This window comes from Manis javanica, chromosome 11, assembly GCF_040802235.1.
Source record: "Manis javanica isolate MJ-LG chromosome 11, MJ_LKY, whole genome shotgun sequence".
Lineage (NCBI taxonomy): Eukaryota > Metazoa > Chordata > Mammalia > Pholidota > Manidae > Manis > Manis javanica.
In genome coordinates, this window is record NC_133166.1 from 105,656,239 (window position 1) to 105,681,302 (window position 25,064).

The following is a 25,064-nucleotide window of genomic DNA, read 5'->3' on the forward strand; positions in this document are numbered from 1 at the left end:
GAAGGAGGAAATCGTTCTCATTCCGTGGATGTTGTACAGGATTTGATCGTTCAACTGTCAGACGCTGCAAAACGGGTTAAATGGCCACCCTGTGGTTGTATTGCATTTCCTAGGGGCTAACGCAAAACAGTGGGGCCAGCAAAGATCTCCTCTGATCCAAAAGATGTTTACTTCCCTCATGCGCCATCAGTGAGAAAGCGTTTGTCTCTTGATTGCCAGGGTTTCTGTTGTAAGGGTCCGTCCGTGCACTGACTCGGTCATGCCTTAAACCCCACGTGTATTTACTGGGCACACCCCTGGGGCAGGCACTGGCCAGTATCAGGGTTATAACTGAACGGACCAAGTAGGCTCTCTGATCTCGCATGCGGTGCGGCCTGTGATCGCCCTGATCTGGGTACCCTGTGGGCAAAGTTCTGGGCCTGCTTCCACTCCTGCTCCCGTGGGCCATTCCCCAGCCGTGCGTCTTGGAGGGTGAGGTGAGATTCAGAGGAACAGAGCAGCTCGCTGAGAGAGAGACAATAGCGGGGGGTGGACGCGATGCAGGCTGAGGGGCTGGGTCGGGGAAGGCTTCCTGGCGGAGGCCAGCCCTGAGCTGGGACCTGAAGAATTGGCAGGGTGACCCAGGGGACGACGGGGAGATGCTGGGAGCAGGGAAGGGCAGGGGTGGGGAGCTCGGAGTGAGTGGGGGGGGGGGCGCTGAGGAGCGAGACAAAGGGCAGGGATGAGTCTGGAGGGGCCTGGCCGGCCCATGGCCCAAGGGAGGGGATTTGATGCTGAAGGTGGGAAGTCTGGGCATTTTAAGTGATGTGGGAGGACACAGATTGAATTACATTTTAAAAAGATCCCGTTAGTGTGCAATGGCCTGTTGGGATGGTGGGAGGAGCCAGAGCAGGGAAAAAGGCTGACCAGGTAGGGGCTGTTACCGAGGCGGCAGTGGGCAATCCTGGGGGCCTGGGTGGCGGTGATGGAGACAAAGAGAAGGGGGTCTGGGAGCTGTCTGAGGCAAGGCCGGCAGAATCGGGGTGCAAAGTGAGCTCGCCTTCCGCATGCACAGCAGCCCTCCCAGCTTAGGTCCTGATGCACCCCACCACCTCATGCTGCTCCCCCCAGCTCCACCCTTAGACCTGGGGCCCCTCAGTACAAGGCCCACCCGGGCTCTCCTCTGGCTGAGGAGGGTCAAGGAGTCTGCAGGCCCCCCTGGTGGAGCCCACGCAGCCCCGCCTGCTTCAATCAGGCCACAGGGAAAGGCACGCCCCGGAGAACATGAATCTGTGCGCTTCCTTTGTCGGGAAAGTCCTACTGTTAAAAATAAATCGGCAGGACTGATCGGGCCCTTGCTTAGGTAGCTGGCCCAGGTGGGTCATGGACCCGAAGCAGACACCCCATTCCCAATAGCTCTGCTCGAAGCCACACTCAGAGTACCTGTGACTCCTGACTACCTGCCACATGGCTCCCGAGGGCCCGGGAGGCTTCTGCTCGGGGTGCCTCCCCCAGAACGCAGACTGTCCCACTCGGTGTACCCCTAGATCCAAGAGGGGGCCAGGGTGATGGTGTGTGGTGGTGGGAGGGGTGTGATGGAGCTTGGATGTGGGGCTGAGACGGCGCCAGGCTGCTCCCAGTGCCACAAGGAACCTGGGCGGAAAGGACGGGACCGAGGCCCTGGCCCCTGAGGTGAGGGGGCCTGGCTTTTCCTGGGACTCTCCCGCTGAGCTCTCCCTGTGATTCTCCCCGGCTGCCCACGGAACCGAATCAGAGTCAGCCCCCTCTCTTCCTGGGCCAAGGAAAGGGGTGTGTGAGCTAGTGGAGCCCAGCCTGCGCCCCACCCCCCCCGCCCAAGTCTGGGCTGGGCTGGGCAGGTGGACCGGGCCTGAGTCGAATGTGAGGTTCAGACTGAAGTGGACTAGGACGGGGTCCTCACTGGCCAGACAGTGGGTGGAGGTGGTCAGGAGTGGGGAGACATCACGTGTGCCCCCAGAATCTCCTGTCTTCTGGTAAGTGTTCAAGGTCACAGACTCTGGGTCCAGTCCCAGCTCTGCCACATACTTGCTGAGTGACCCTGGCCAAGTTCCTGAGCCTCAGTTTCTCATGTGTCAAACAGGGATGATCTCAACAGCCCTCCTTGGGTTGTGAGAATGACATGAGCCGAGGTAAGTGCTCAGGACCCCGCCTGCCCCACTTATGAGCGCTTGCCAGCATCTCTGGAGTATTGTGGGGAGAGAAAGGATCCCTTTTCCAGGGGGACCCTCTGTCCTTTCCCTCCCTGTGTGCCCACCCCGGCTCTGCCTCCCCTCTCCTGCCCCCAGCTAGGGACCCTCTCCCTGCTGTGCCCTGGGCATAGGGAGGCCTCGGCCTGGCCCCTCCTTCCTGCCCTCTCTTTCTTTGAACCAAGCCGGGGACTCGCTGTTCATGGGAAGATGGGCTGGCCCGGTGAGTCGGCCCATCCTGCCTCGCCCTAAAGCCAGCAGAGAAGGGAGGCCAGGGAAGGTGCTGATGACATCCCCACCTCCTGCTGGGAGGGCAGACGTCCCTTCTGGGAGGTGGGGTGACATGGAGCCCAAGGCACCCGCCCACTCTTCTGAGGAACTAGAGCTCACCCCAGGTGTGGTTCCTGGGTCTGGCGCCAGAATCACTGCCAATCCTTGTGCGGCCCATGGAACCCTCTGCCAATTACACCCCCGGGTGTCCATCTTCCAGCCCTCCCCTGTGCCTCCTACCCCGTTACTGACCTGGAAACCTGTGCCCGTGGCTTCCTGGCCCCCACCAGCCCTCCAAACCCACCCCACTTGGACAGACTCTCCCCACTGTCTTATCACTCTGCAGCCCAGCTTTGTTTTTTGGTATCTTTTCCTTCCAGTCTCCCTTCTCCTTAGGTCTCCTCTTCCAGGAAGCCTTTCTAGACTGGCTACCTGACAACTCAAAGTGCGTTCAACAGACTGGCCAAACAGCATCACATGAGAGCTTGCAGAAACGCAGAAGCTCAGAACCTGCAGTTTAACGAGATTCCCCAGGGACACAAGCGAGAGACAGAGATAGACAGAGAGACAGAGACAGAGACAGAGAGGCAGAGAGACAAAGAGAGAGACAGAGAGACAGAGAGACAGAGAGAGACAGAGAGAGACAGAGGCACACTATAGCTTGTGAGAATCACCAAGCAAGGTTACCCTAGTGGTTCCAAGCCCAGAAAAGTGGAGATTCCCGGAATCTGGGTCAGCTGGTACCAGGCTGACTGGAAACAGAGGAGAGAGGGTTTCAAACTTGGTGAATAACGGCACAGGCCCTGCTGCGGCCTCCGGCCTGACCTTACTTCCACAGCAACCTGCTCAGCTGGCTGGGGCCAGGGCCCATCAGAACTGCCCTGGAAGGTGTCATCAGGTAGACCAATGCCCACGTGGTTCACTATTTACCACATCCCAGGAGGGCCTCTGTCTGGGATTCAGAATCTCCTTTCAAGCTCGGACAATCCGAGCATGGCCCTGACTGGTCCTCTGGGACCCTGGGGCTCTAAAAAAGTATTCTTCAAACAAGTTCAGGAGGGGCTTCGTGTCACCCCACTCCCTCTCTCTTCCTCTCTCTGCTGCCGCACATGTTAGACATTAAAGCTTCTGGGAATATGAGTACAGAAAACTGTTAGGGTCATCTAGCCTAGAGTTTGCAAACATAGAGCTCTTTTGTCACTTAGCACCTTGAACACCCCGCGGGGATGACTGAAATGCTAATCAAATTCCCTTCCGTACACACTCACACCCACAGACACGTGTGTGCACACGGATCACTAAGGATCTTATGGAGGGGCTAAGGGGCCCCTTCCAGAGAGAACCTGGGGGTGTGGGAGTCTGCTGGTCTTGGAGAGGATCCATGGGGCTCCCCTTCCTCCGAGGTCCTCTGGGCAGCGGCCGGGAGAGCAGGGGGTCACCTCACCCAGGGTCTGTGGAACCAGCTGTCCTCACTAGCTATTGTTCTTCCAAGTCCACCAGCCTGGTCCTGGAGCAGGAGTCCCTGCTGGCCACCGGAATGGCAGGTGTGACCCCCCCGTGGGTGGGGAGGCAGGGAAGGACTTGGGCAACCCGGCAGCTGGTGGGGCTGCTGCTGATGCGGGGGTTAGTTGGAAGGCGGAGCCGGCAGGGCCCGAGCTGGCAGCCCGACTCACCGCTCTGGCCTCTGCCTCCCGCCACGGGCACGGTGTGGTTGAGGAGGCAGAGGTGGGGGTGTGGGAATCTGCGGAGGACTGTGGGCTCCCCAGCCCCGGCCGGGGAGCAGGGTCAGGCAGGGCCAGGGTTTGGCACTAGTATAGATCCTGGGCAGCAGGGTGGACACGGGATAAAGAGGCTTTGAGAGTGCTGGTGCTCCAAGCATCATCAGTGACAGTGTGGAGTGGCCGCATGAGAAGGGACACCAGACCCCACCCCCCACATTTTAGCAGGAAACTGGTGAGGAGGCTTTCCCGAGGTCATTCACAGTCCTGTGTCAGAGCTGCGACTTCCTGGCAATTATACTGAGACATCACTTCTTAGGGCCTCTGGGCTGCTTCCCCATCAGCACGGAGTTACCTGAGAGTGCCTTCATCCCAAAGCCGGATCCATGCGCACTGGAGAGTTCCGTGTCCAAATACCAGCACACGCATGCCGAGCTTCCTGCTCCCACAAAACCAGCTCCTGGAGGAGGTTGCACATTACCATCTACCACAGACCTGGGACCTGTTGTCAAGAGGACCTCTGCATGAGCTTCCAAGGAGTGGGGTCTCAGAGGGGCCAGGGACCCGGCCATGTCCAGGTCTGGATGGCAGAGTGGACTAGAAATGGATGCCCTGCACCTGAGAGGTCCATCCCTCTGCCCTTGGGACTGCTCAGACCGTGTAGGGTGTCCCATGTTCCATTCAGAGCTCCAGCTCTTAGAAGGAGGATGACAACCTAGGGTGTGCTCAGAGTAGGGTGAGGAGACAGCGAGAGGGACACCGGACATGCCCTGTAAGGAAAGGTTGAGGGAACTGAGAAGGCTTAGCCTGCGTTTGAGAAAACTCAGGGGCAAATGTTGGAAGCAATGTCCTGAGGAAGAGGGACTGGGTCTGTTCTCTGCGGCCGCAGTGGGTGTAGACAAGGGCCCGTGAGTGGAAGCCACAGAGGTCCAGGAGCTGGGGAGTCTCAGAGGTGTGTCTAACAAGGCAGCTTCTAGGAGGGGCTCTGAGGGCTGCTTGACCAACGTGGAGGTTGTGCTAATGGACCTTCAGGGTCAGATAGTGGGAAGGGAGACCTGCAAGGCTTTCAAGGTAAGCTCAGCACACAATTGTAGGATGCTACGCCCAGAGTCATGTGCAATTCCTTCTCCGTGCGTGTCGAGCACATGCTCTGCGCTGGACACTGCTGGTGGTTGAGAGAGGACGCAAACACGACCAAGTTGCCCTTCCTGCCCACAGGGAACTCCACGTTCCACAGAAGAGGGACACAGGCCAACAAGTCGAGGCCCGATCGGGGCCTCCGCACAGGTGCAAACCCGCCGGTGGCAGAGATAGAAGGACATGCAAGTCGGGCTTCAGAGGGTAAACAGGGTTTTGACAGGTAGAGCTTGGGGAAGGCACAGCAGCAGAGGAAACAGCATGAGGGCAGCAGGATGGAACGGGCGCACCATGCCCGGGGAGATGCCTAGCATGGGTGGAGTGCAGGCAGTGGGCGAAGGGAAGACTGTGGGGCACAGAGCGGCGCCCAGAGCCCAGGAGGGCCTTGGGTGGCAGCCTAAGAATCCTAGCTACAGACACTAGGAGCTGGCTGGTGTTTTTAGGCAGAGGATGGGTATAATCAGCATTATTTTCAGAGAGTGCTCTGGTGGTGGCACTGTCTGGTGACTGTGGGTGGTGGTGGTGGGGACAAGAGGGGAGGCCGGCTGGTGGGGCCAGCAGCTTGCAGGCGTCAAGGCCAGGCTTGATGGTGGCCCTGTTAAGCCCATGGTAGTGGGTGTGGAGGTGCGGTGGCATTCCAGAGCTGTCAGGACTTGGTGCCTGAGTGGGGGAGGAGGTATCAAAGATGAAGCCATGGCTTCCTGCTTGGTGACTCGGGGGCAGCAGCCTCATCCACCTTTGTTTTTTGTTTCTCAAAGCAAACAAATCAAAATACTCAGGTGTGGGCCTCACGCTGAGGGGCCCTGGGCAAAGAAGAGAAGGCCCAGGGCGGTGCTGGGAAGCGGGAAGATGCTCTGAGGGCAGCCACAAGGGGTCTGAAGTCTGCCTGTGAGCTCTCCTCACTCGGTGCCTCGATGTCCCCTGAGTGGGCAGCAGAGACAGACAACGTCTGGCTTTCTAGCAAAGACCAAGGCCCTCTCCTCTGCTCCCTTCCACACTCTTGCCCCATCCCGCACCTCTCTGCCAACCTTCCCATCTCTCCTTTAAGTATAAGCCGGCAGGCTGGTAATGAGGCGTGTCTGCAGGCGGCTGCTGCCCCAGCCTGCACCCAGACCCCAGCTGGGGGTCAGCTACTGTGACTGCTGGCTGCACACTTTGGTCCACAGGGCTCAGACCTGGCGGCCGTGATGCCCGGACCTTTCCTCACTGAGCCCTAACAGCAGTTTGTTCTTGGGTTACCCTGGGCTGGGAGAGCACGTCTCCTCCACCCGGTGGTGTTTGTGTGTTGACTGGAAGCTACTGCAGGTGGAATCCAGGAGAAAAGAAAATCTGATGGGGCCTCGGTGCCTGACTTCAGTTTGATTAAATGAACATGTTATCATGCTGCCCAACCGCTACACCCCTGCGGCAGACCCTGAGCCCCGGGCCACACTCCTTGTGTCCCTGACCACTTCAGCCTGCCGTCACTCTCAGTACGAATTCTGGTGGAATTCTTGGTGATTTCGATGCCAACAAGTACAGTCCTTCCAACATCTTGGCCTTGTGGTTCCTTGATCTCTTCTCCAATGATGTTTCCTCTGCCCTCTCGTAGCCATTCACTCCATGGTCACCTAACCTTAGGTAACATACTTTCTGATTACCGTGTCCTGACTTATAGTTCACCCCCTCATATCCTCCACCTTTCATAATTCTTTAGCCCCTATAATCCATTCATTCTAACACCTTAATTTTAGGTAGCTCTCCACCCCCTCATGTTCTCTCCTTCCTTCCCCAGGTTCAAGCCCTTGTCCGTGTAGAATCACTCCCCTGAGTACCACCTGAGCTCCCTTAATACCCTCTTTCCTCATTGAACCTGCTTGGAAAAATTCCTGGTTAAAGACTTCACCGACTCTGCACCAGCTCCTACGTGGCGGTGAAGTGTGGGTGGAGAAAGCACGCCTGTCCTGAGTCCTTCCCAGTCGCGCCCACCGCCGCAGGAAGGATTGTGGTGTCGCCTTTCCTACTGTATTTTGCTAGCTCTGTAGTTCTCCTATTTCCCTGGAAAACTGTTTCATGCTGTGGGGAAAATCAAAGCTCCTATGTCCAGGATCCCCACCTGCCCTGCCCTAAACTCCTTGGCGCGGTAACAGGCCCGCTGCTGGGCTACTGCTTCCACACCGGTAGCAATGAGCTAGTATTGACGGAGTCACTGTATAAGGAGGTCCGCCCCGTGCTCTGGGCGGAGGCAGAGACTGGGGCCGATTCCGGACCTGCAGACTGCTGGGTGCGGATAGGATCCCAGTGCTCGACCTGCTGCTGGGAGAACAGAGGCAGGTATAAACCCTTTTACCCCAAGACGTTCCATTATCGTTTCTCAGTCTCACTGAATCCATAGGAAACTTTCCCGGGGCTGAAACCCTCGGCAAGACACGTGCTTTCTCTCTTCCAAACATCTGATACGTGTTCCTCTACCCTCACGCTCAGACAATAATTGGGGTTCCTCTCTCACCAAGACCATGGAAGCAAAGCGAAGGAGCTCCAGCCCACCTGTCCCCTCCCTCTCCCCACCTGCTGCCTCTGTGACTGTTGGCGAGCTGCCCTGTCTATCCGGGGCCGCCCCCCAGTTATGTGCGCCCCGTACTCCCTGGTCCATTCGAGAACATCACGCCAGCAATCCCTTTTCTCTATCATCAATTTCTCCTCTGCCGATTATCCCCATCAGCATATAAAACATGTTTTTAATCTTACAAAAAGGCTTCTCCTGATGTCACACCTACTTACAGAAACCATCCCATTTCTCTTCTGAAGTTTCTCCTTCAGATAATGGTGGAGTAAGTCTTATCAAATCATCTTTCCACAGATAATAGTTAAGAACTCTGCACAAACATGAAAAGTAGCAGCTCCCCAAGGGTGTGGAAGGGTGGCCAAAAGCAGTCAGAAAACGAAGGGGAGTTGGCACTCAGAAGAATAAAACTACATTGGGGTAAGTCATCTATTTTAATAACTTTCCTCCCAATAACAGGCTGCAATTGGCTCCTTGCAGACTGTCAAAAACTCAAAAAGAAGTTCACGGTCTTTTTGGATTGAAGAATTAGTGGCAAGAATTTAGGCAGTTGGAGAGTGGAGGAGGGAAATATTAAAAGGAGAGGGTCCCAGAGAGAGTTCTGATAGGGAACTTAAAATGCCCGAAAGGCCTAAAATCGATGACCTGAGTTCCCACTTTATGAATCTAGAAAAAAAATCATAGTCAACCCAAAGCAAGGGAAAGAAAGGAAATAATAACAGAAACTGTGAATAAGAAAACAGATCTTAAAGACAAAGTTAAGAAAGTCAGAATTTGGTTTCTGAAAAGATGAACTCCTGGCTGGACTGTTCAGAAAATCAAAGAACACAAACGACCAATATCAGAAAGGGCAGGGGGTACGTCACTCGAGATCCCACAGACATTGCGTTTTTCTTCACAGGCACAATTAAGCTGTCATAAAAAACTCAATGGCTGCCTCTCAGGAGGAAGGGGGATTGACTGGGAAAACATGTGAGGGAAATTTATGGGGTGAAAGTGATGTTCTGTATTTGGACAGTGGTGTGGGCATTTGTCAAAATGTATGGAATGGCGCACTTAAGGTTTGTGCATTTCCTGTATCTAAATTTTACCTAAGCGGGGGAGTGGAAGAAAGAGGCCAAAAAAAGAAAAGAGCCGTAAATCCAGTGCCCAGGTTCCTCCCTCATCTGCGTCGCGCCAGCAGCACTGCACAAAGCGGGTCCCTCCCTGCACCTGCTCACACTTCTTCACGTGGCTTCCAGGCGCCACAATCCCCTGGTTCGCCGGCCATTCTTGTTCTCTGGCTGATTCTCTACGGCCTTTGAACCTCTTCTCTTTTCTGCCTGTGCTCAAAGATGCCCCAGGGATGCTGGGCTCTCTGTAGAATGTAGGGTGCTTGGCATCTGTTTGTCTCCTGCTATGTCCCAGCCACCGATGCTGCAGCTGCAGAAACAGTCCTACTTAATCATCCAGGGACCGAAGCTTTACCAAGGCTCGGCTCTGTGCCCACGTGGTGCCAGCTGCTGTCGCAGATTCAGTCAGCCTTGTGGGGTGCGCCTGTGTGTGGAGTATGCAGCCCCTTCTCCATGCCAGGCACTGCTGGGGTCTCTGCCCTCAAGTAGCTCACGGTCAGTGCAGAAAGAGACAAAAGGATGTGGCCACTGCCCAGGGCCGGGAGTGGCATGCTAGGCCTGAGCACAGCGCTGTGGGAGCAGGAGAAGCTGCACCTGGCCCAGCGGGAGGGGAGGGGCAGTGCAGGAGAAAGGGCCCGGCTTGCAGTTCCAGAGACCCGAGCTCTACGCCGGTTCTGCAGCCTGAACTGTTCTGTGACCCTGAGCAAGTCACTTTCCCTCTCTGGCACTGTTTCCTCACCTGCAAGAAGAAGGAGTTGGACTAGATCAGAGGTTTCCCAGCTGCCCTTTGGAGCCTGGGGCTCTGAGGATCACCCCTGGAAGAAAGGGGTGGGCAGCTGGAGCCCCCATTCCCAGCCCCTCCCACCAGGCTTTCTTCCATCTCACCTGTTTGGGGTTTCCGCCTTCCGTGTTAGCTGGCACTCACGGGAAGGACTCAGGGGCGGAAGTTCGTGTGAAATCCTCTGACAAGGAGAGTGTTTCCCTGTCACTTCCCCCTGGCGGTGTGTGGCCCTGATGTGAGCAGCCCATGCGGAGTGAGCGCAGTGTGCTGCCCAGCCCCCAGCCCTGGGGCTACACCCTTGCCCTAGGGTCCTGCCAGTTGTCTGGCCACCAAGGAGCTCTGGATCGTGGCGCCAAGGACAGAGGCTCTGCCCCGGGAGGGCCGGAGAGGACAGAGTGGGGACCAGGTGGGGCCGGCTCTAGGCTGGCAGGACAGAGGAGAGGGTCTGGACGAGAAGCGCCCCCTTCGGACTCAGGACTGGCTGGCTGCCTGGAGAGGGCTTTCGTCCGCTCGGAGGGGCCAGCAAGAGTGGGGGGTCAACTTCTACTTTTGTCTTGAGAGGTTTTTGGAGGACAAGAAGTTTTTGTCCGAGTGTTTCTTGAATTAAAAAAAAAGTGAGCAGTACAGGACCCGGGCACAGGTGCTCAATCCAGTCTCAGAACCAGGTTACAGAGGGCTCAGCGGGTCAGCGGGCGAGGGTGGTTGCTAGAGGGCAGTTCAGGAGGCAACCCAATTGTTGGCAACTGTGGTCCAGGTGCAGTTTTAGTGAAGGGGGAAGAGCAGGAGCCTTGGCCTCAGACCGGCTCACATTCCACGTCTATGACCCACCAGCTGTGTGACCTTGAACAAGTTACTCAGCGTCTCTGAACCCTAGTTCCTTATCCATGAAATGACAATTAGTGATACCTACTTTGAGGCAAGGATGTGAAGGTTAAAGGTAAGTAGCATGTGGTCACATAATAGGTGTGCATTCACTCCCCTCTAAGTCTATCCCTGTGTCCTACAGCCCAGCTGTCCTCCAGAAAACTTTGGGCCCCAGAATGCAGGAGTGTGAGCCCAAGAGGACCCAGAATGGCACACGTGGGCTCAGTGGGGGCCTCACTTGGCCTCAGGGACCAGGAGGAAGTTTCCTTTCTGAAAGAGGTGTAGAGAGAAGGATTCTAATGGAGGGGGTGACGTTTACAGCCTGGAGATTCAGAACCAGCTGGTAAATGCTGGAGCGCTCGCTTTAACTCACCAGGGTGAGACTAGGTGAGTCTGGAGCGCTGGGAGCAGCGGGCCCTTCCTTATATGGGACGCTGCTGCTGGCCCCCCACCAGAGGGGCCCGTTGGCTTTGACATAGCTCCCCTAGAGGGCTGACATGCTGCCGTGACATCTGCACCCTGCTGAGCAGTGGCAGGTATGAGAATGGCCACACAGGGTGGGGGACACCTGCTGCTGTCACTGAGGCATGTTTTGTCCTGTGGCTCTGCTCTTATTTGCCCCAGATTATAACCAACCGGACCAGCTGGCCCCAGATTAGATGATCCTCACAGTAGATTTGTGTCTGGTACAGTATCTGCTGTTCCATGAATCAACTTTTGTCTGCACAGCCACCCCAGCTCATAAAACATGTAATTGTTGCCTGCCTCAAGGAAGCTGGAGCTTCTGAATCACTAAAGGTTGAATTATGCACAGCATGGCCTTTGTGTTGGGCCTGTCTCGTGTCCCAGAGCCTTGGCAGCTGGGAGGGGTCCCATCAGCTGGTCAGAGCACACCTGGGCTGGCAGAGGAGGCCTGGGCCTCAGCCTTTATTCTGCCATAAACTTGCCACATGACCTTGGGCAAGTTTCTCTCTCTGCGTCTCAGTTTTCTCATCTGTGAACTGGATTTTAATGCTCTGAAGGAAGTAAAGATTAAAACAGAAAGTGAATAATACCCTACGGCTTTGAAGGGTAAAGGGGTCATTCTGTAGTCCCTCCAGTGAGAAGATGATCATTATTATTAACAACTCCTGTCGCTCTTTCTCCGCCTGCGCTGGGCAACAGAGTGTGCTCTGTTCTAAGGCGTGGTGCACGGGGACGGCCGGAGGACTTTATCCCCAAAGCAGCTTGGACTCCGGCGGGGGTACTGGGCCCTGGGCCAGGTCAGCGGCCAAAGGGCACGGGAGGAAACGGCTCCCGGGCGCAGCAGCAGATACTGTGGGCCTCCTGCATGTGGGGCCTGGGACACTCAGCCGCCAGTCTTGAGACCTGTCCTCTGCCATAGTCTCAGCTCCCGGCTGCTCCTGTTGCCACCAGCTCGGCCTTTCCCTCTGCTGCTGGACCCCAGGGCCCCTTATTCATCAGCCGGTCCTTTGAGGGTCTAGAAGGGCCTGCCACCCTTCTGGTTAGGGATGACTGACTTAAGTAAGACCTTTGGGCCCGTTGGCATTCCCACGCTTACTATACCCACATCCTACATAGAATCCATTTTTTTTTTTTACTGTTAGTTATAATTTCCCAGTAGTCATATCCTACGTGGGAACTACTGGGAAGTGAGACAACTAATCTGCACATTGTTTCCAATGCTTGTAAATACCAGGCGTAGCCACGAGGGGATGTAATACTGCATTTTTCCTTGCAGTACATTCCCAGGATGGACTGCCAAACCGCAGTGACCGTGACGTGTCACAGGGATGGGTGAATCCTGTGAACAGGAGCTGAGGAAGCCAGACACCAAAAGGAACATATTGACTCCATTCATGCCAAGGAAAAAAACAGGCAAGATTACTCTGGGGTGAGGAGGTCAGGACAGTGGTTGCCCCTGGGGAATGAGACAGTTACAGGCAGGGACCGAGCTGGGCTCTGGGTGCAGGTGGCAAGCTGTTCTTGATCTGGGTGCTGGTTGCTCGTGTGTTCAGTTTGTGAAGATTCAGAGCCGCACACATTGCAGTTGTGTGCTCTTCCGCATGTATGTTCTGTGTTAGCAAAGCTTAATGACTATGCATTTATGATCTGGAATGTGTAATTCCATCTCACATTCCAGAGCCGATACATGTTTCTCAGGTCTCAAGACATATTCAAAGGCCCAAACTTAGTGTATTAACGACGTAGGCCACAGACAAGCCATCTTCTGTCCCCTGGGCACTGCCCCTGCTCCCTGGCCTTCCTGACCATTAGCAAAGGGATGGATGACCTGGGAGGTCAGGGCTCTGGAGAGAGGCGCTTGCCAGCACCACCCTCCCAGGTTGCGAGAAGCTCATTTCCAGCTCCTTCTCTGAAATTCCCAACCTTCTCTACCAGGTGGCCGGGACTCTCACTGATGGTCACCTCCAAACTGCCTCTTAGAATGTGCTACCTGTGTCTTAGAAAGTTCCATGTGTGTGTTGCATCCCTTATGAGCCCATCGATGCTGGGGCCCAGCATACCCTCTGCTTTTGTGACCCTTCAGCCCCTCATACAGGCCCAGGTAGAGGACAATTGCAGTAAACATGCACCACTTTTACATGATGTCCACTTTCCTACAGGTACCCTGCCTGAGTATGTTTATGCTTGTGGTGACTTTCCCCTTTACAAGCGGTGTGACATGGCCTTATTTGTTCCCTGCCTGGGCCTCAGTTTACTTCTGGCATCAGGGAGCTCCCGTGCAGGTGACACGTGCCCACACCAAGCAGGAATCTTTGAGTGGTGTGCCCCCACCCCCAGGAGGTGGTCTCAACCCTGCCAGGCACGGGGTCAGTAAGGGCGATCCTGGAAAAGAGTGGGCAGCTCTTCATTCATCGATGGCACCCCAAATAATCCACTTCTTGGAAAAGCTCAAAGAAACGCTAGCAATTTATTGATTTCCTATAGTTCCAAAAAAGCAAATACATAGCGTATCACACAGGGACACTGGGCGCGGCCAGCACGGCTCTTAGACAGACACAGAGGATGGGCTCCAGGCACTGTGCAGCATCCCCTGGCCACAGCCATCCCACCCCTCAGCTGGGCGGGGTGGACGGGAGGGGGCACCCCTGCCTGCCGAGTTCCTGGGAGAAGGGGGCACCCGTGCTGCTGGTCTGGCCCTACTGGGCAGGCTGCTGTGGCCAATGACTGGATCTGTCTCAGGCTCAGCTGGGGGTTAGGGCAGTGGTCTGTGCCCTTCCTCATTTGGCCCTGCATTGGAGCATCTTGTTTGGGGGTCCAACCCTGGTAGCCTGAGGCCAATGTGGGCTTAAAATACAGAGATGGACCTTGGCTCGGGCAGCCCGGTGAGCCCCTTAGTCCTTTTCTCTAGGAAACGCATCCTCAGGCCCCTCTCCGGTTTGCCTCTTCCAAAGTGGCAGGCGTGGGTCAGAGGCCTGATGACAAGCCCTGGGACCTGGCCTGGGAGGGCGCGAGAGGTCACTGAAGTCAGGCCTGTCCACCCTGGCCACCGGGGCCTGCAAAGCTGCCACCTTCCCAGGGCAGAGGGCTGGGCCCACCTGGCTCTTCACTCTGGCTGTGCTCTGCTCTGCCCACCCAACTGTCCCGAGTGCTTATAACAGCGCCCGGCACATGTTGGTGTTTCTAAAAACATTAAAAAAATACATACTTTTTAAAGAAATGCATTCCTCTGGGCCCTGATGACTGGCAGAGGAGTCATCTTGAAATCTATATCCAGGATGGTCTGGTGGGACCAGGCCCCCAGGCAGGCCCTGAGGACGGGGTGAGGCAGGAGGTGGGGGAATGCCACAGCCCTACAGCCCTGCGGGACGCCTGGCTAGGGGGCCGGTTAGCACGTGGCTGGCCCACCCCAGGCTCAGCTGCCACCTCTCTTCATGGCACATCTCTAGTCCTGAAAGGTGTTTTCCAGTTCGGAGTGCTGCGGAAAGAAGTGGGGCTGGACTGGGGGTAGTGCAGAGGGGTAGGAGACTTGGGAGGAGGTTGGGGGGCTGAGGAGCAGGGGGCAGGGTATGGACCAGGCAGCAACCTCCTTCTAACACCGCTGATGGCAACGCGGCCAGTGGAGGCTGACGGGAGAGCTTGGGAACCCTCCGTTCCACCTGTCTTACAGTGTATACCGAGGGCTATTTACAGGAGGCCCTTCTGCTTCCCCTGCTCTGAAATGCACAAGAGTCAGGGGCCAGGGCTGTGGCTGGTGCCCCTGATGGGCCTCTTCTAACACATGCCAGGGCAAGACAGGACGGCTGTGGCTCAGGGGAAGGTGGGGACAGCCGGGGCTGGGGTGTGGGCTCGCTGCCGCCCCTGACGTGACAGCTACTCTCCTGGTCTATTCAAATTCTCAAGTCTCCTGGGACCCCAAACACTCCTTCATTTGAATCTCAGCAGGCAGGCAGGGAAGTGTCCTCTTGGTTAATTTCCAAATGGCCTCTGTCCCACTGGAGGCTGGGGCAGGTCCTTGCTCAGCCCCAGCCTGACCCCCACTCCACTGGGATAAGGAAGATTGAACAGCCATTTGGTGAACAGCTCCTTGGCCTTGAGCACCATTTCACCTTTTCTCTTGCAGCAGGCAGGTTACAAGCCCTTGAAGGCATGGGCTTTCTGCTGAGCCTGCTCTGATGGTACACAGCCCAGGAGAATGGACAGGCCCCTCTCTCTGTCTCCTACTCTTCTGGGACAGACTTCATAGAGCAAAGCAAGCCAGACTGTCCCTGCCCATCTCTGGAGCCCCACCCCTGCCCAGCCCCAGTCCTTGTCCTTGTGGCATTGTGGGAAGGGCAGCCTATCAGACTAGATTTTCCCCTGAGATACCGTGAACCTCAGTATCCATGCCAGCCTCCCTTCTTGCACGGCCGCCTCTTCAGAGGGGAGGTTAGCCCCAGCCCGGGTTACTCTCCCCTCCTGCCTCGTCCTCGGGGGTCAGTCCCCCTGCAGACTCCTCACGGGCCTCACTCCGGGCAGGGACCCTGCCCTGGCATAATACACTTCAGGACCTCCAGGCAGCTAAGCAAAAGCACCATACTTGCCTGTCAGTAAGAAACACGGGGAGTCCTTTTACCACCCATGAGCTGCAATAAAATATCGGATCTAGCTTTTTGCAGTCTGTGGTCATGCTATTAGGTGCTCATGCACACACGTGCATGCACACACACATTATACACACATATATATATACCATTTCGTAGCGAAAGAAGTATTAACATCAGACATAAGCCCCTTTAACTCAAGAAAGTACCCCCCCACCCTCCCCCAACCCCTATCGCCTGCCAATTCCCCCAAGGAAAAAAAAAAAGGAATCTAAAAATATTTCCATCATCCATAGTTTTCAGGTTTGTTCTCAGTTGCATTTGAACTTTTCCAAATACTGCACGTGGTGGACAGAATAACCCCTCCAGCAAGGCCTGAGGTCTTCTCAGTGGGTCACATCGCTTCTGGAAAAGAAGTCCTCCAGTCAGCACCGAGAGGGCGGCAGGCCCACCAGCAGCTGGGCCCAGCACTGCGCCCCCTTCCCGCCCAGCACACGGACGCAGGCTCACCCTTGACACATTCATGGCTTGTTCCTACCCTCAGAGCTTGTCGGCTTTGTGCCCCAGCTGCCACACCTACGCTGGGCTGCCACCACGGTGCCCAGCACCGAGCATCTAGACTGTGCCCTCTCCTTTCCCTCGTGTTCTTGAAGCTCATCTGCCAGGGGACGGTGGTCTCTATCTGGATCAAAGTCACAGCTCCCCTCCCTTCCAGACCCTCCGCAGGTGCTGGGGTGCTGGCAGGTAGCTGGGGCACTAACAAGTCCCCTTCAGCTCAGGAGATCCTGTCCTCATCCCTGGCTCTTTGCAGATGGCTCCGCGCCAGGGCCACCTCTGGTGACGCTCTCTAGGATTGCTGATGTAAGTGTGATGACCTACGTGTGGCCCTTGGCTCACTTGCATCAGAAACACTTTGGATGCTTGTTTAAAAATGAATTTTCCACTCCAGAGCCACTGAGTCAGAGCTGCTGGGGCAGCACCAGGGGTGGGCTTTGTAGCCATCAGGTGATTCTAATGAAAGCTAAGACTTGCACTCCTTTGTCATAGATTTTGGCTTGAGGTTTTTGTCCCTAGAGTCATCAGCTAGAAATAAGCTTGTCCTCTCTAGGATGTGCAGAGACTGGAAAGTGGATTATAAAAGGATAAGACAGTGAGCTGTAGATGCCCAAGCCCGGAATGACAGATTGTAGCACTGCAGAGGGACCATTCACACTGTAATCCACGGAATGGCAGGCCTGGGCTGTGTAGTGTGCCCACACACAGCTGTACTCAGTAGCTGTGCCTGGACCTCTGGCCTGCTGACCCCACCAGGCCATTGCACACCCCTGATATCATGCAGTGCGCCAGCTCCTGCACTCAGACCAAGAGGTCTGAACAGCCGTCCTCACAGCCCTTGTGTCGGCCAGAGCCAGGCTGACTCCCAGAGCTAGGATGCTTCTGTGTCCTTGGGGAGCACAGGCCTGGCCCCTCCCTCTGACGCTGGTTGAGGCTGCTCCACACATCCTGGAGGGCCCCTCGCCCACAGGTGGGACAGTTCTTACCTGCAAGCTGACCTTGCTCGAGTGGCCTTTTCCTAGAACCGGGAGGTGAAGTTCCTGAGGCTGTTGGCCCCGGCTAAGGTCCCCAGCATGCTCCTATCGAAACCTTGCTACAGGGGAGAAGCAGCAACCATGTGAGATACCATTCTTGGGGAAGAAACGGCCCCTCCAGAGCCTGCACAGGCGTGAACCATGGTTCTTTGGGCACATTACATACACGGTCAGGGCTAAAACTGGCCTCGTTAGACGTGCGACGAAGCGTAAGGCCATTCCTATCCTTGAGTTAGTGAAGTGGGCCTGGGCTTCCAGCAGCTCACTTGGGTTATTTGCACACCCCTGCTCAAGGCGGGAGGGGCGGAGCTAGTCCTGATTCTTTTGACAACAACCAGGATCAGACTAGAAAAGCTGTCAGTTGTTCTTGCCTCTGAATGTCCCTATTTTTTTAAATCCTGAGAAAAGCTCTTGCAGGGAGGGCGTTTTCAACACCGGAGCCAGGGCTGGCACTGGTCATGAGGAGCCGCTGCTCTGCAGGCTCCGCCCTCCCTCGGCAGCCCCCCAGTCCCCCAGGTCCCAGTGGATGGAGTCTCGTCTTTGTTTTTCTCCTAGCATACAGCAGGTGCTCCACAAGTGCTCTGGAGTAAATGAGCACCGCAGAAGGGGCCCCTGGTGCCAGCCCCGAGCTCTGAGAGCCCCATCAGCTCTCGCTGGGCTGTAGGAACATGAGGGACCCAGGATGGCAGGTGGTCCCAAGTCCCAGTCCTGCTGGGTCTGGGCAAGTGCCCCATGCCATTGGCTTCCTCCCAGCAGACTTCTCGCTCTCTCCTGCTGCACGCGGCTGTGTTTGGTGGGAAGAGCCCAGGAGTGAGAAGTCCTGGGTCGCGGCCCTGCTCCTGCCCTGACTCACTGAATCACGGCAAACTCCTGGGTCCCTGACTCCTACTCAGCAGGACGGACATAAGCCACACGGCCTGCCTCACCATGGCTGTGGCAGCCCGGTGATAGGAGGGTGCGCAGGTGCTGTGGGGACAGAAGCACTGGCCTAGCCCCGGAACGGCTGTTGTCAATGACAACAGGGAGGAGTGGGATGGAACCCCTTCCTCAAAGCCCCCCGTGGCCTCCTGGTGACGAAGGCAAACTCCTCAAGTCTTCAGTCTGAAGTTAAAGGGGGTTTGCGATCTAGCCCAGCCCTGCCCTTCAGGCCAGAGTACCTGGGGCTCTCAAGTGAGTTTTGTGCCTTTTGTCCACCCTGCTTTTCAGTTTGCTCCTAACGAATCCCACCCCAGGCCTCTCACACATTCCTTGATTGCCTCTGCCCTCCAGGCGCTCAGCAGCTGCTGAGATCCCAGAGCCTAGAGATTGTTCAGAGCATTGATCATACTTGTCATGCACATTTGTCTCTCGACTCTGTCCTGAGCGTGACTCGTTCTCCCTGCACTGGGTGGGCCAGGCCATTCTGTCTTTCCTTGGTCTGTCTGGACTGGATTCAGTTCGAGAAAGTACCAGAAAGCCTAACCAGTAGGGAGGGCCTGATGGTGTGGACACTTACCTGTCTGAGGACACTCTGCAGCTCCTTGCAGGACCACATGTCAGACAGGAGGAGCCGGGCAGCATCTGCAGCCTTGGGGGAGGCACTGGGCGGGTGGGAAGTTCATTCGTCGGGTGAGACTCTGGGAGGTGTGAGGACGGGCCCCTCCTTCCTTCCATCCTCACCTCCAGGTCTTGGAGATGTGTGGAAGCCCCAAGGAGACCCCTGGGCCGGGCTCTCTACACAGTGGGCACGACCCCCAACCCCTCCATCCCGGAAGGCTCCTGGGGGCCCCTGCACGGGAGTGTGCTCCCATTCTGGTCCCCTGGCCCTCGTACTGGAGCAGAGAGCCCGTGGAGAGGAATGCAGCTCCCACGCAGCTGGGCCAGCCGCTCTCTGCCTCTGGCGGCCCTCTGGGGGCCCCTGGCCAAGAGGTGCATGCCCCTGGCCCCTCTGTGCAGCCCTGAGACCTGGCTGCCAGCTGCTTGGCCCCCAGCCCTCCTGGCTTCTGGAACCTCTGCCTGCGGCCTCCTCCCGCAGGGCTTCCTGCCCTGCACTGAGTGTGGGGAGGGGCTGGGCGGTGGGCGAGGGCGCCGCACCTGCTGCGACACAGGTTGATGACGTTGTTGACCATGCTGCTGGAGAAGTGCTGCCTGGCCGCCTGCGGCTGGGAGGCCATCAGGTTCCTCACGGTGTAGCAGGCTGAGGACAGGATGTCCTCTGAGTTGGTGGTGTTGCCAGTGTGACTGGTGAGCAGCCTGGTCACCTCCGGGAACACCTGGTTCCCTGGGAGAGAAAGGAATAGAGGGCGGGGGTCAGCAGGAAGCAGGGGCTGAGGGTTCCCTCTGGGCTGCCCCTGGCCAGGAGGCCCCCCGGCTCCATTTCAGCTCCAACTCAGGGCTCGGGACCCGGTGGACCTCTGCACAGGGAGGCCAGGGAGTAGGTAGAGGGTGGCCTTCCAGCAGGCTTGGGAAAGTGGGGGATCTGACAAGCCCCATCTGGAGTGGGAGGAAAGAAGGGGCAGCCCGAGGCAGTGGAGGGTGCTTACCCATGGCCCTGTGAAGCGCGGGGTGGCGGGACATGTTGCTCAGGAGGGAGGCCCCGGACCGCACCACGTCGGAGTTGCCGGACTGCAGCAGACGAGCGATCTGTGGCAGGCCCTTTTCCTTGAGCCCGATCAGCTGGCTCATGCCGCTGGACATCTGAGGAGGGGGACCAGTGAGGACCTCCCCACGTGCCATGGCAGGAGAGGGCAGGTAACCTCAAACACAGAAACCCCAGAACTGTTTCTCTTTCACGTCGAGACACCAGCAAAAACAGCCACATATCGGCTCACACCAAAAGCTACACCTTTCCTGACCCGGCCGGCACCCCAGGGTCTGCCTGGAGCCCAGCCGGGTGCCAGGAGGGGAGGCTCAGTGCCCTCGCTCAGTGCCACCACTTGCCCCAGCCGTGCCTCCTTACATTTCCCAGCAGAATCTGCTCACGTGAAACCACATGGTTGAGGATATTTGTCAATTAGGGAAGCACAGTCCTTCTTAATTCCTACTCTGAAGAATTCAATACTTATGTGTTGAGCACTTGCCCAAGACAAAGATGGATAAGAAAGGGTCTGTGCTCACATGAAGATACAATCCAGGTACCCTGGAAGTCGGTCAGCTCATCCTGGCCTCTAGCGACAAAGCCCTCCTGGCTGTAATCCGGTCCAGGTTGGTTTGGGGACCCCAGCGCCATCCTCTCACAGTCAGGAAGTTTCTTCTTGACCCTCCTCCCCCATCTCCTGCTGCCGCCTGACGCCCTTTGTCCTAAGGGAAGATGGGGGTTGGCGACTGCCTCCCCGTCTAAATGCTTTTGGTCGCAAACAGGCCTCCTAGGGCTCCATCACCTTCCATCCTGTCCACCAGACAAGGGGATTCGGTTGCGGCATCTCTGCTGGACCTGCCCATGCCCCAGACCCTCTATTTTTATCTCTGTCAGTTCAACAAACAGGAGACTCCCCTTGCTACAGACACACCCTCCTCCCTGCCCTCGACCCCAGGCAGGGGGCCAGGAGTCGCGAGGCGAAGGGGCTTCTGTGGGCACAGGCAGAATCTAGCACGAGGGGGTTCGCCCACTATATGCCACCTGGGAGTTCCCAGAGGGCTGGGCCGTTTCCCTCACCATGTCCCCAGTGCCCAGCCCAGAGCCTAGCACACACCAGATCCTCTATTCGTGTTTGCAAACAAGGTCCGAAGCCCACACACCCAGACGGGGGACAGGCTTGTGGGAAGGCAGGGGGCGGAGCCCGGACCGCAACCTGGGGAGACGGGGGGTCAGGGATTCGCGGGGTGGGGGTGCCTCACCAGCCCCTTGCTGGCAGTCAGGTTCTGCAGGGCGCCGGCGCAGGCCTCCAGGGTGGCATCTTTCTTGCTCTTGCCCATGAGGTTCAGGTACGTGCGGATAGCATCTGAGTGGTACAGCCAGTTGCTGCCCTTGGGGTTGGCCTCCTCCTCGGGGAGGGGGCAGTCATAGTTGTTGTTCTGAGGACAAAGGGCAGGTCAATAGGGTGCATGGTGAGGGGGCCCAGCTGAACATTCTGCTCCCCCCACCTGCCCTCCTAACCCAAGGGGCAGAGTTCCCGGGTGGACCAGCCTGAGGAAGTGCCTGCCCGCTGGGCCCCTTTCCTCACTGCGGCATGAGGGGCCCGTCACCACGGTGGCCGGGCTCTGTTCAGGGAGGAGTACATTCTCAGTACCTGGGGAAGTGCACTCCAGGCCAGCCGCTGCCCGGCCTCCCAGCTGTGTGGGGCTGCATTTGGGCCTCACACCCTGAAGCTTCCTCCCCTCCCAGAGTCAGACCCCGGGCCGACAGGGACCGTCCCCGGTGTGGCTTCTGCAGCCAAGCCCCTCCACAGCATGGGTCTGCCTCTGGGAAAACCTGGGAGGGTCAGGAGGCAGTGGGAACCTGGCCAGAGGGGGGTGTGTGTGGCGTAGAGCCCTGGCTACCCCAAGCCTCCAGGTCAGGGAGAAGATGTCCATTACACAGTCAGAGGGGGCGAGGCTGCAAACAGTGGGGGGGGCCTCTGACTCCTGAGGCAGCCTCAGCTCCTCCTCCCAAGGACTCAGACCCCGTTTGTGTGCAAGCAGGGTGCCCTGTGCCCAGCCCCCATGTGTCGAGGGTCCCGAGGCCATGGCTCTGATGCAGGGCGGGTGAGGCAGGCAGGCCCGGTGGGGTGCTGGAGGGCAGGGCCTGGTCCTGCAGGCCAGGGTGCTCACCATCATCTTGCCGCTCTTGTTGCTGAAGCAGCCGGTGGAGGACTTGTCCGTGTAGGCGTTGCGGGTGTTGTACTCCAGCTGGCGGTAGCGGGTGGGCACCTCGGCGTCCAGGCGGTAGGACAGGTTGTGCAAGATGCACATGCAGTTCTCCACAGACTGGGGCCAAGCAGAAGCGTGGCCCTGAGCCTCTGCCCAGCCCCTGCCCTCACCGAGGAGCCCGGGCAGGAGCAGCACAGCCACCCACCCGTGTGAGGGGACCTCCCAGGGACCCCTCCTGGGCCCTGCATTTGAAGCCGGTTCTGTTGTGTCCTAGCCATGTGAACTCGAGTGAATTGCTTCACCTTTTTGGGCCTCAGTCTCCTCAGCTGTAAAATGGTACTACAGTCGCCTCTTCCCTGGGCCATTGGGAAGGTTACACGTGGAAAGTACCCATCAGGGGCCTGGCACATCATGAGTCCGCCGGACGGTGGTTGCTGTTTGTGCTGCGGCAGCCCCTGTGCCAGGGGCCCCATGGGGCCACGGAAGGATGTGCTTTCTGTCCTGGCACACGCTCCTTTGGGAGCAGCCCTGACACCTTCAGGTTCAGACCCACCCCGAGCTCCAGCCACTCCCTCTTTCCACGGTTGCTCCTCAGCCTTCCTTTCCAAAGGTGCTAACGGCCCCCAGGGCCACAGGCCAGTGAGGCGAGGACCAGTCCTGCTCAGTGGAAGCTGCCCCTTAGGGTTCCTGCAGGTCTGGGGCAGCTGACTGCCCTCCCAAGGGTGTTCTGCCCCGCTCAGGGGGAGGCAATCTGGCTGCCAGGGTCCAGGTCACACAGGTGTGGGGGACGTTCCATCCGGAGCAGAAAAGCACGATGCCACTGGGTCCTGGCTGAGCAGCCGAGTGACAGGCTCTCTCCTGAGGCCAGTGGAGGGAGCGGGGCACAAAGATCCCTCTGCAGCAAAACCGTGTGCAGACCCAGGTGCCCCTGAAGCCCGGCCAGTGCCCTGGTTGCCTGGGGGCCACAGGACCTCGCCGCTCTCCCGGGTCACTGTCCCACTCTGGGGGAAATACCTCAGCTTTCAGCTTCTCTTTCCTCCGTGATTTTTCCTGTCTGTCTGTCTGTCTGTGCTGGTGTACCCAAAAGCCCAGAGGGCATGGGAGGGTGCTTTTGCCAAGGGCCTTTCTGGGAGGCAGTGGGAAGACAGCATGGCACAGGGAGGACCCCGAGGCCCTGGAGCAGCGCTGTGGATTCCTTGGGCTGCCCGCAGGGCTCAGCCCTGCTACCGACAGCAGCAGGCGCTCATGGGGGGCTCTCTGTGCCAGGCGCTCATGGGGGGCTCTCTGTGCCAGGCGCTCATGGGGGGCTCTCTGTGCCAGGTGCTCATGGGGGGCTCTCTGTGCCAGGCACTATTCTTCTTGTTTTGCTTATGAACTAATTGAACCCTCAAACCGACCCAAGAGGGAAACTGGCGATGATGATCTCCGTCCGAGCAAGGTGCGAACGGAGGAACAGAGAGACCATGGAAGCGCCTGTGTCCACAGCGCCGCTGGTGGGGGAGAAAGGGTCTGCCTCTGGAGCCCGCCCGGGAACCGCCTCCCGGGAAGGTCAGAGCCCTCTGCACCCAGACACCACCTCCACAGGCCACTCCCCGGGCTCCTGTCCCCAGACCACACCTTAAAGATCCCCAGAAAGCCAAGACCTGCCTTGCAGGGTCTGGGTGAGTAAGAGGGCAGGACCTGGAGTCCAGGGTGCCGTGCTCACTGGCAGAAGAGGGGCCCTGGGCCTCGCAGCTCTGCACAGAGGAGGCCTGGAGGCGGGGCCACAGTCTCACCTTGTCGTCGCAGCGGCTGGCCGCCACGCAGTTCTGGACATAGGCCATGAGGGAGTCGATGAGTCCCGTGTAGTTTCTCATGGTCTGGCGGCCGGCGGTGGCTGAGCTCAGGTTCCTGAGGTGGAGGACAGAGCGGGTGGGGGGGTGCAGGGAAGGGGGTGCCGGGGAGAGCAGGTGGGGACGCAGGGGAAGGGGTGGGATTGGAGGTTTGAGAGGCGGAGAAGAGGGGAGAAATGCAGAAGGGAAAGGAAATGACCAAGAAAGAAAGAAAGAGAAAAATCAGTCTGCCCCGTCTGGCCGAGGCTGGGATGGCATTTCGCTTCAACTCAGTTCTTTTCACGCCTCCGTCTGCCCACCTGGCCCCCTGGCCTGTCACTTTTTTGACTGTCTGGCTCCAGCGCAGCCCGAGGCAGCCACCCTGCCGCTGGTGGGCGCCTGCAGAGGCGGGAGGGGAGCTGGGGCCAGGCGTGGGTGGGGAATGGAGCCCAGGGGGGCTGGGCTGGGGGCCAGGTGCGCCTCCCCAGGGAAGCTGTGTTCTGGCCCCTGCGGAGGGCTTGTTCCCAAGCAGCCTGGGGCAGGGGGGGTGCGGCTGCTCCTGCCCCCTGCAGTCCTGTGGCCCCATGGAGTCCTTAGTTACCCTGGTCATTCATCTCCCCAGCCTCCCTGCTCCCTGGAGGCTGGCAGGGAAGAGCTCAAGCTGAGACACAAGCCGCACGCCAACTGCACCCCTCATTCTGGGGCTTCCGAGAGTTGGGGAAGACAAAGCCCATTAGAGCTGTGGGGCAGATCCCCTTCGGGGTCCCACTGCTCCAACCCATGCCAGCACCCACCCCCCACTCTCCTGGAATGAGCACACCGGCCCCTCAGCCAACAGCCCCCTGGGGCTTTGCCTCACTGGCAGGGGACTCAGGAAGCTGGGCAAAGCAGTGCCATCTTCACGCCAGTGAATATGGCCAATAGTTTTAGCACCACAGCTGGGAAGTGACTCATTAGGAGCCGACCAGACTTTTGTCTAAAGGAACGCTCCTCAAGACAGTAGGAGAAATGCCTGTTTTGGGGGGTGAAGGAGGGGAAATGCTGGGGCCAGTTTGTATTTCCAGATCTAGGCATTTCTACTCTTAGATTCCTAAGTCTACTGGGGTCCATCCGAGGAGGCTGTGGGGTCCTGAGCCTTATCCATATCCAGAGAAGTTAGGAATGCCGGGCCCCCACTGAGGGCCAATGCCAGGCTGTACATTATGTTCTCCGCCCTGGCGGAGT

At 57.7% G+C, this 25,064-nt stretch overlaps 1 protein-coding gene across 1 annotated transcript in view; it reads right to left on the reverse strand.

Moving 5' to 3' along the window:
• Nucleotides 1–13,541: 13,541 nt before the first annotated feature.
• PKP1 (plakophilin 1) overlaps nucleotides 13,542–25,064 on the reverse strand; it is a 44,539-nt gene continuing 33,016 nt past the window's right edge. The window contains exons 7-14 of the mRNA XM_037015266.2: nucleotides 23,805–23,919; nucleotides 21,991–22,146; nucleotides 21,079–21,255; nucleotides 19,785–19,938; nucleotides 19,336–19,522; nucleotides 18,758–18,842; nucleotides 17,215–17,321; nucleotides 13,542–16,078 (exon numbers count right to left, since the gene is read on the reverse strand). Coding sequence (XP_036871161.1) covers nucleotides 17,247–17,321; nucleotides 18,758–18,842; nucleotides 19,336–19,522; nucleotides 19,785–19,938; nucleotides 21,079–21,255; nucleotides 21,991–22,146; nucleotides 23,805–23,919 — 949 coding nt within the window. The 3' untranslated portion in view covers nucleotides 13,542–16,078; nucleotides 17,215–17,246. The remainder of the gene's footprint in view (nucleotides 16,079–17,214; nucleotides 17,322–18,757; nucleotides 18,843–19,335; nucleotides 19,523–19,784; nucleotides 19,939–21,078; nucleotides 21,256–21,990; nucleotides 22,147–23,804; nucleotides 23,920–25,064) is intronic.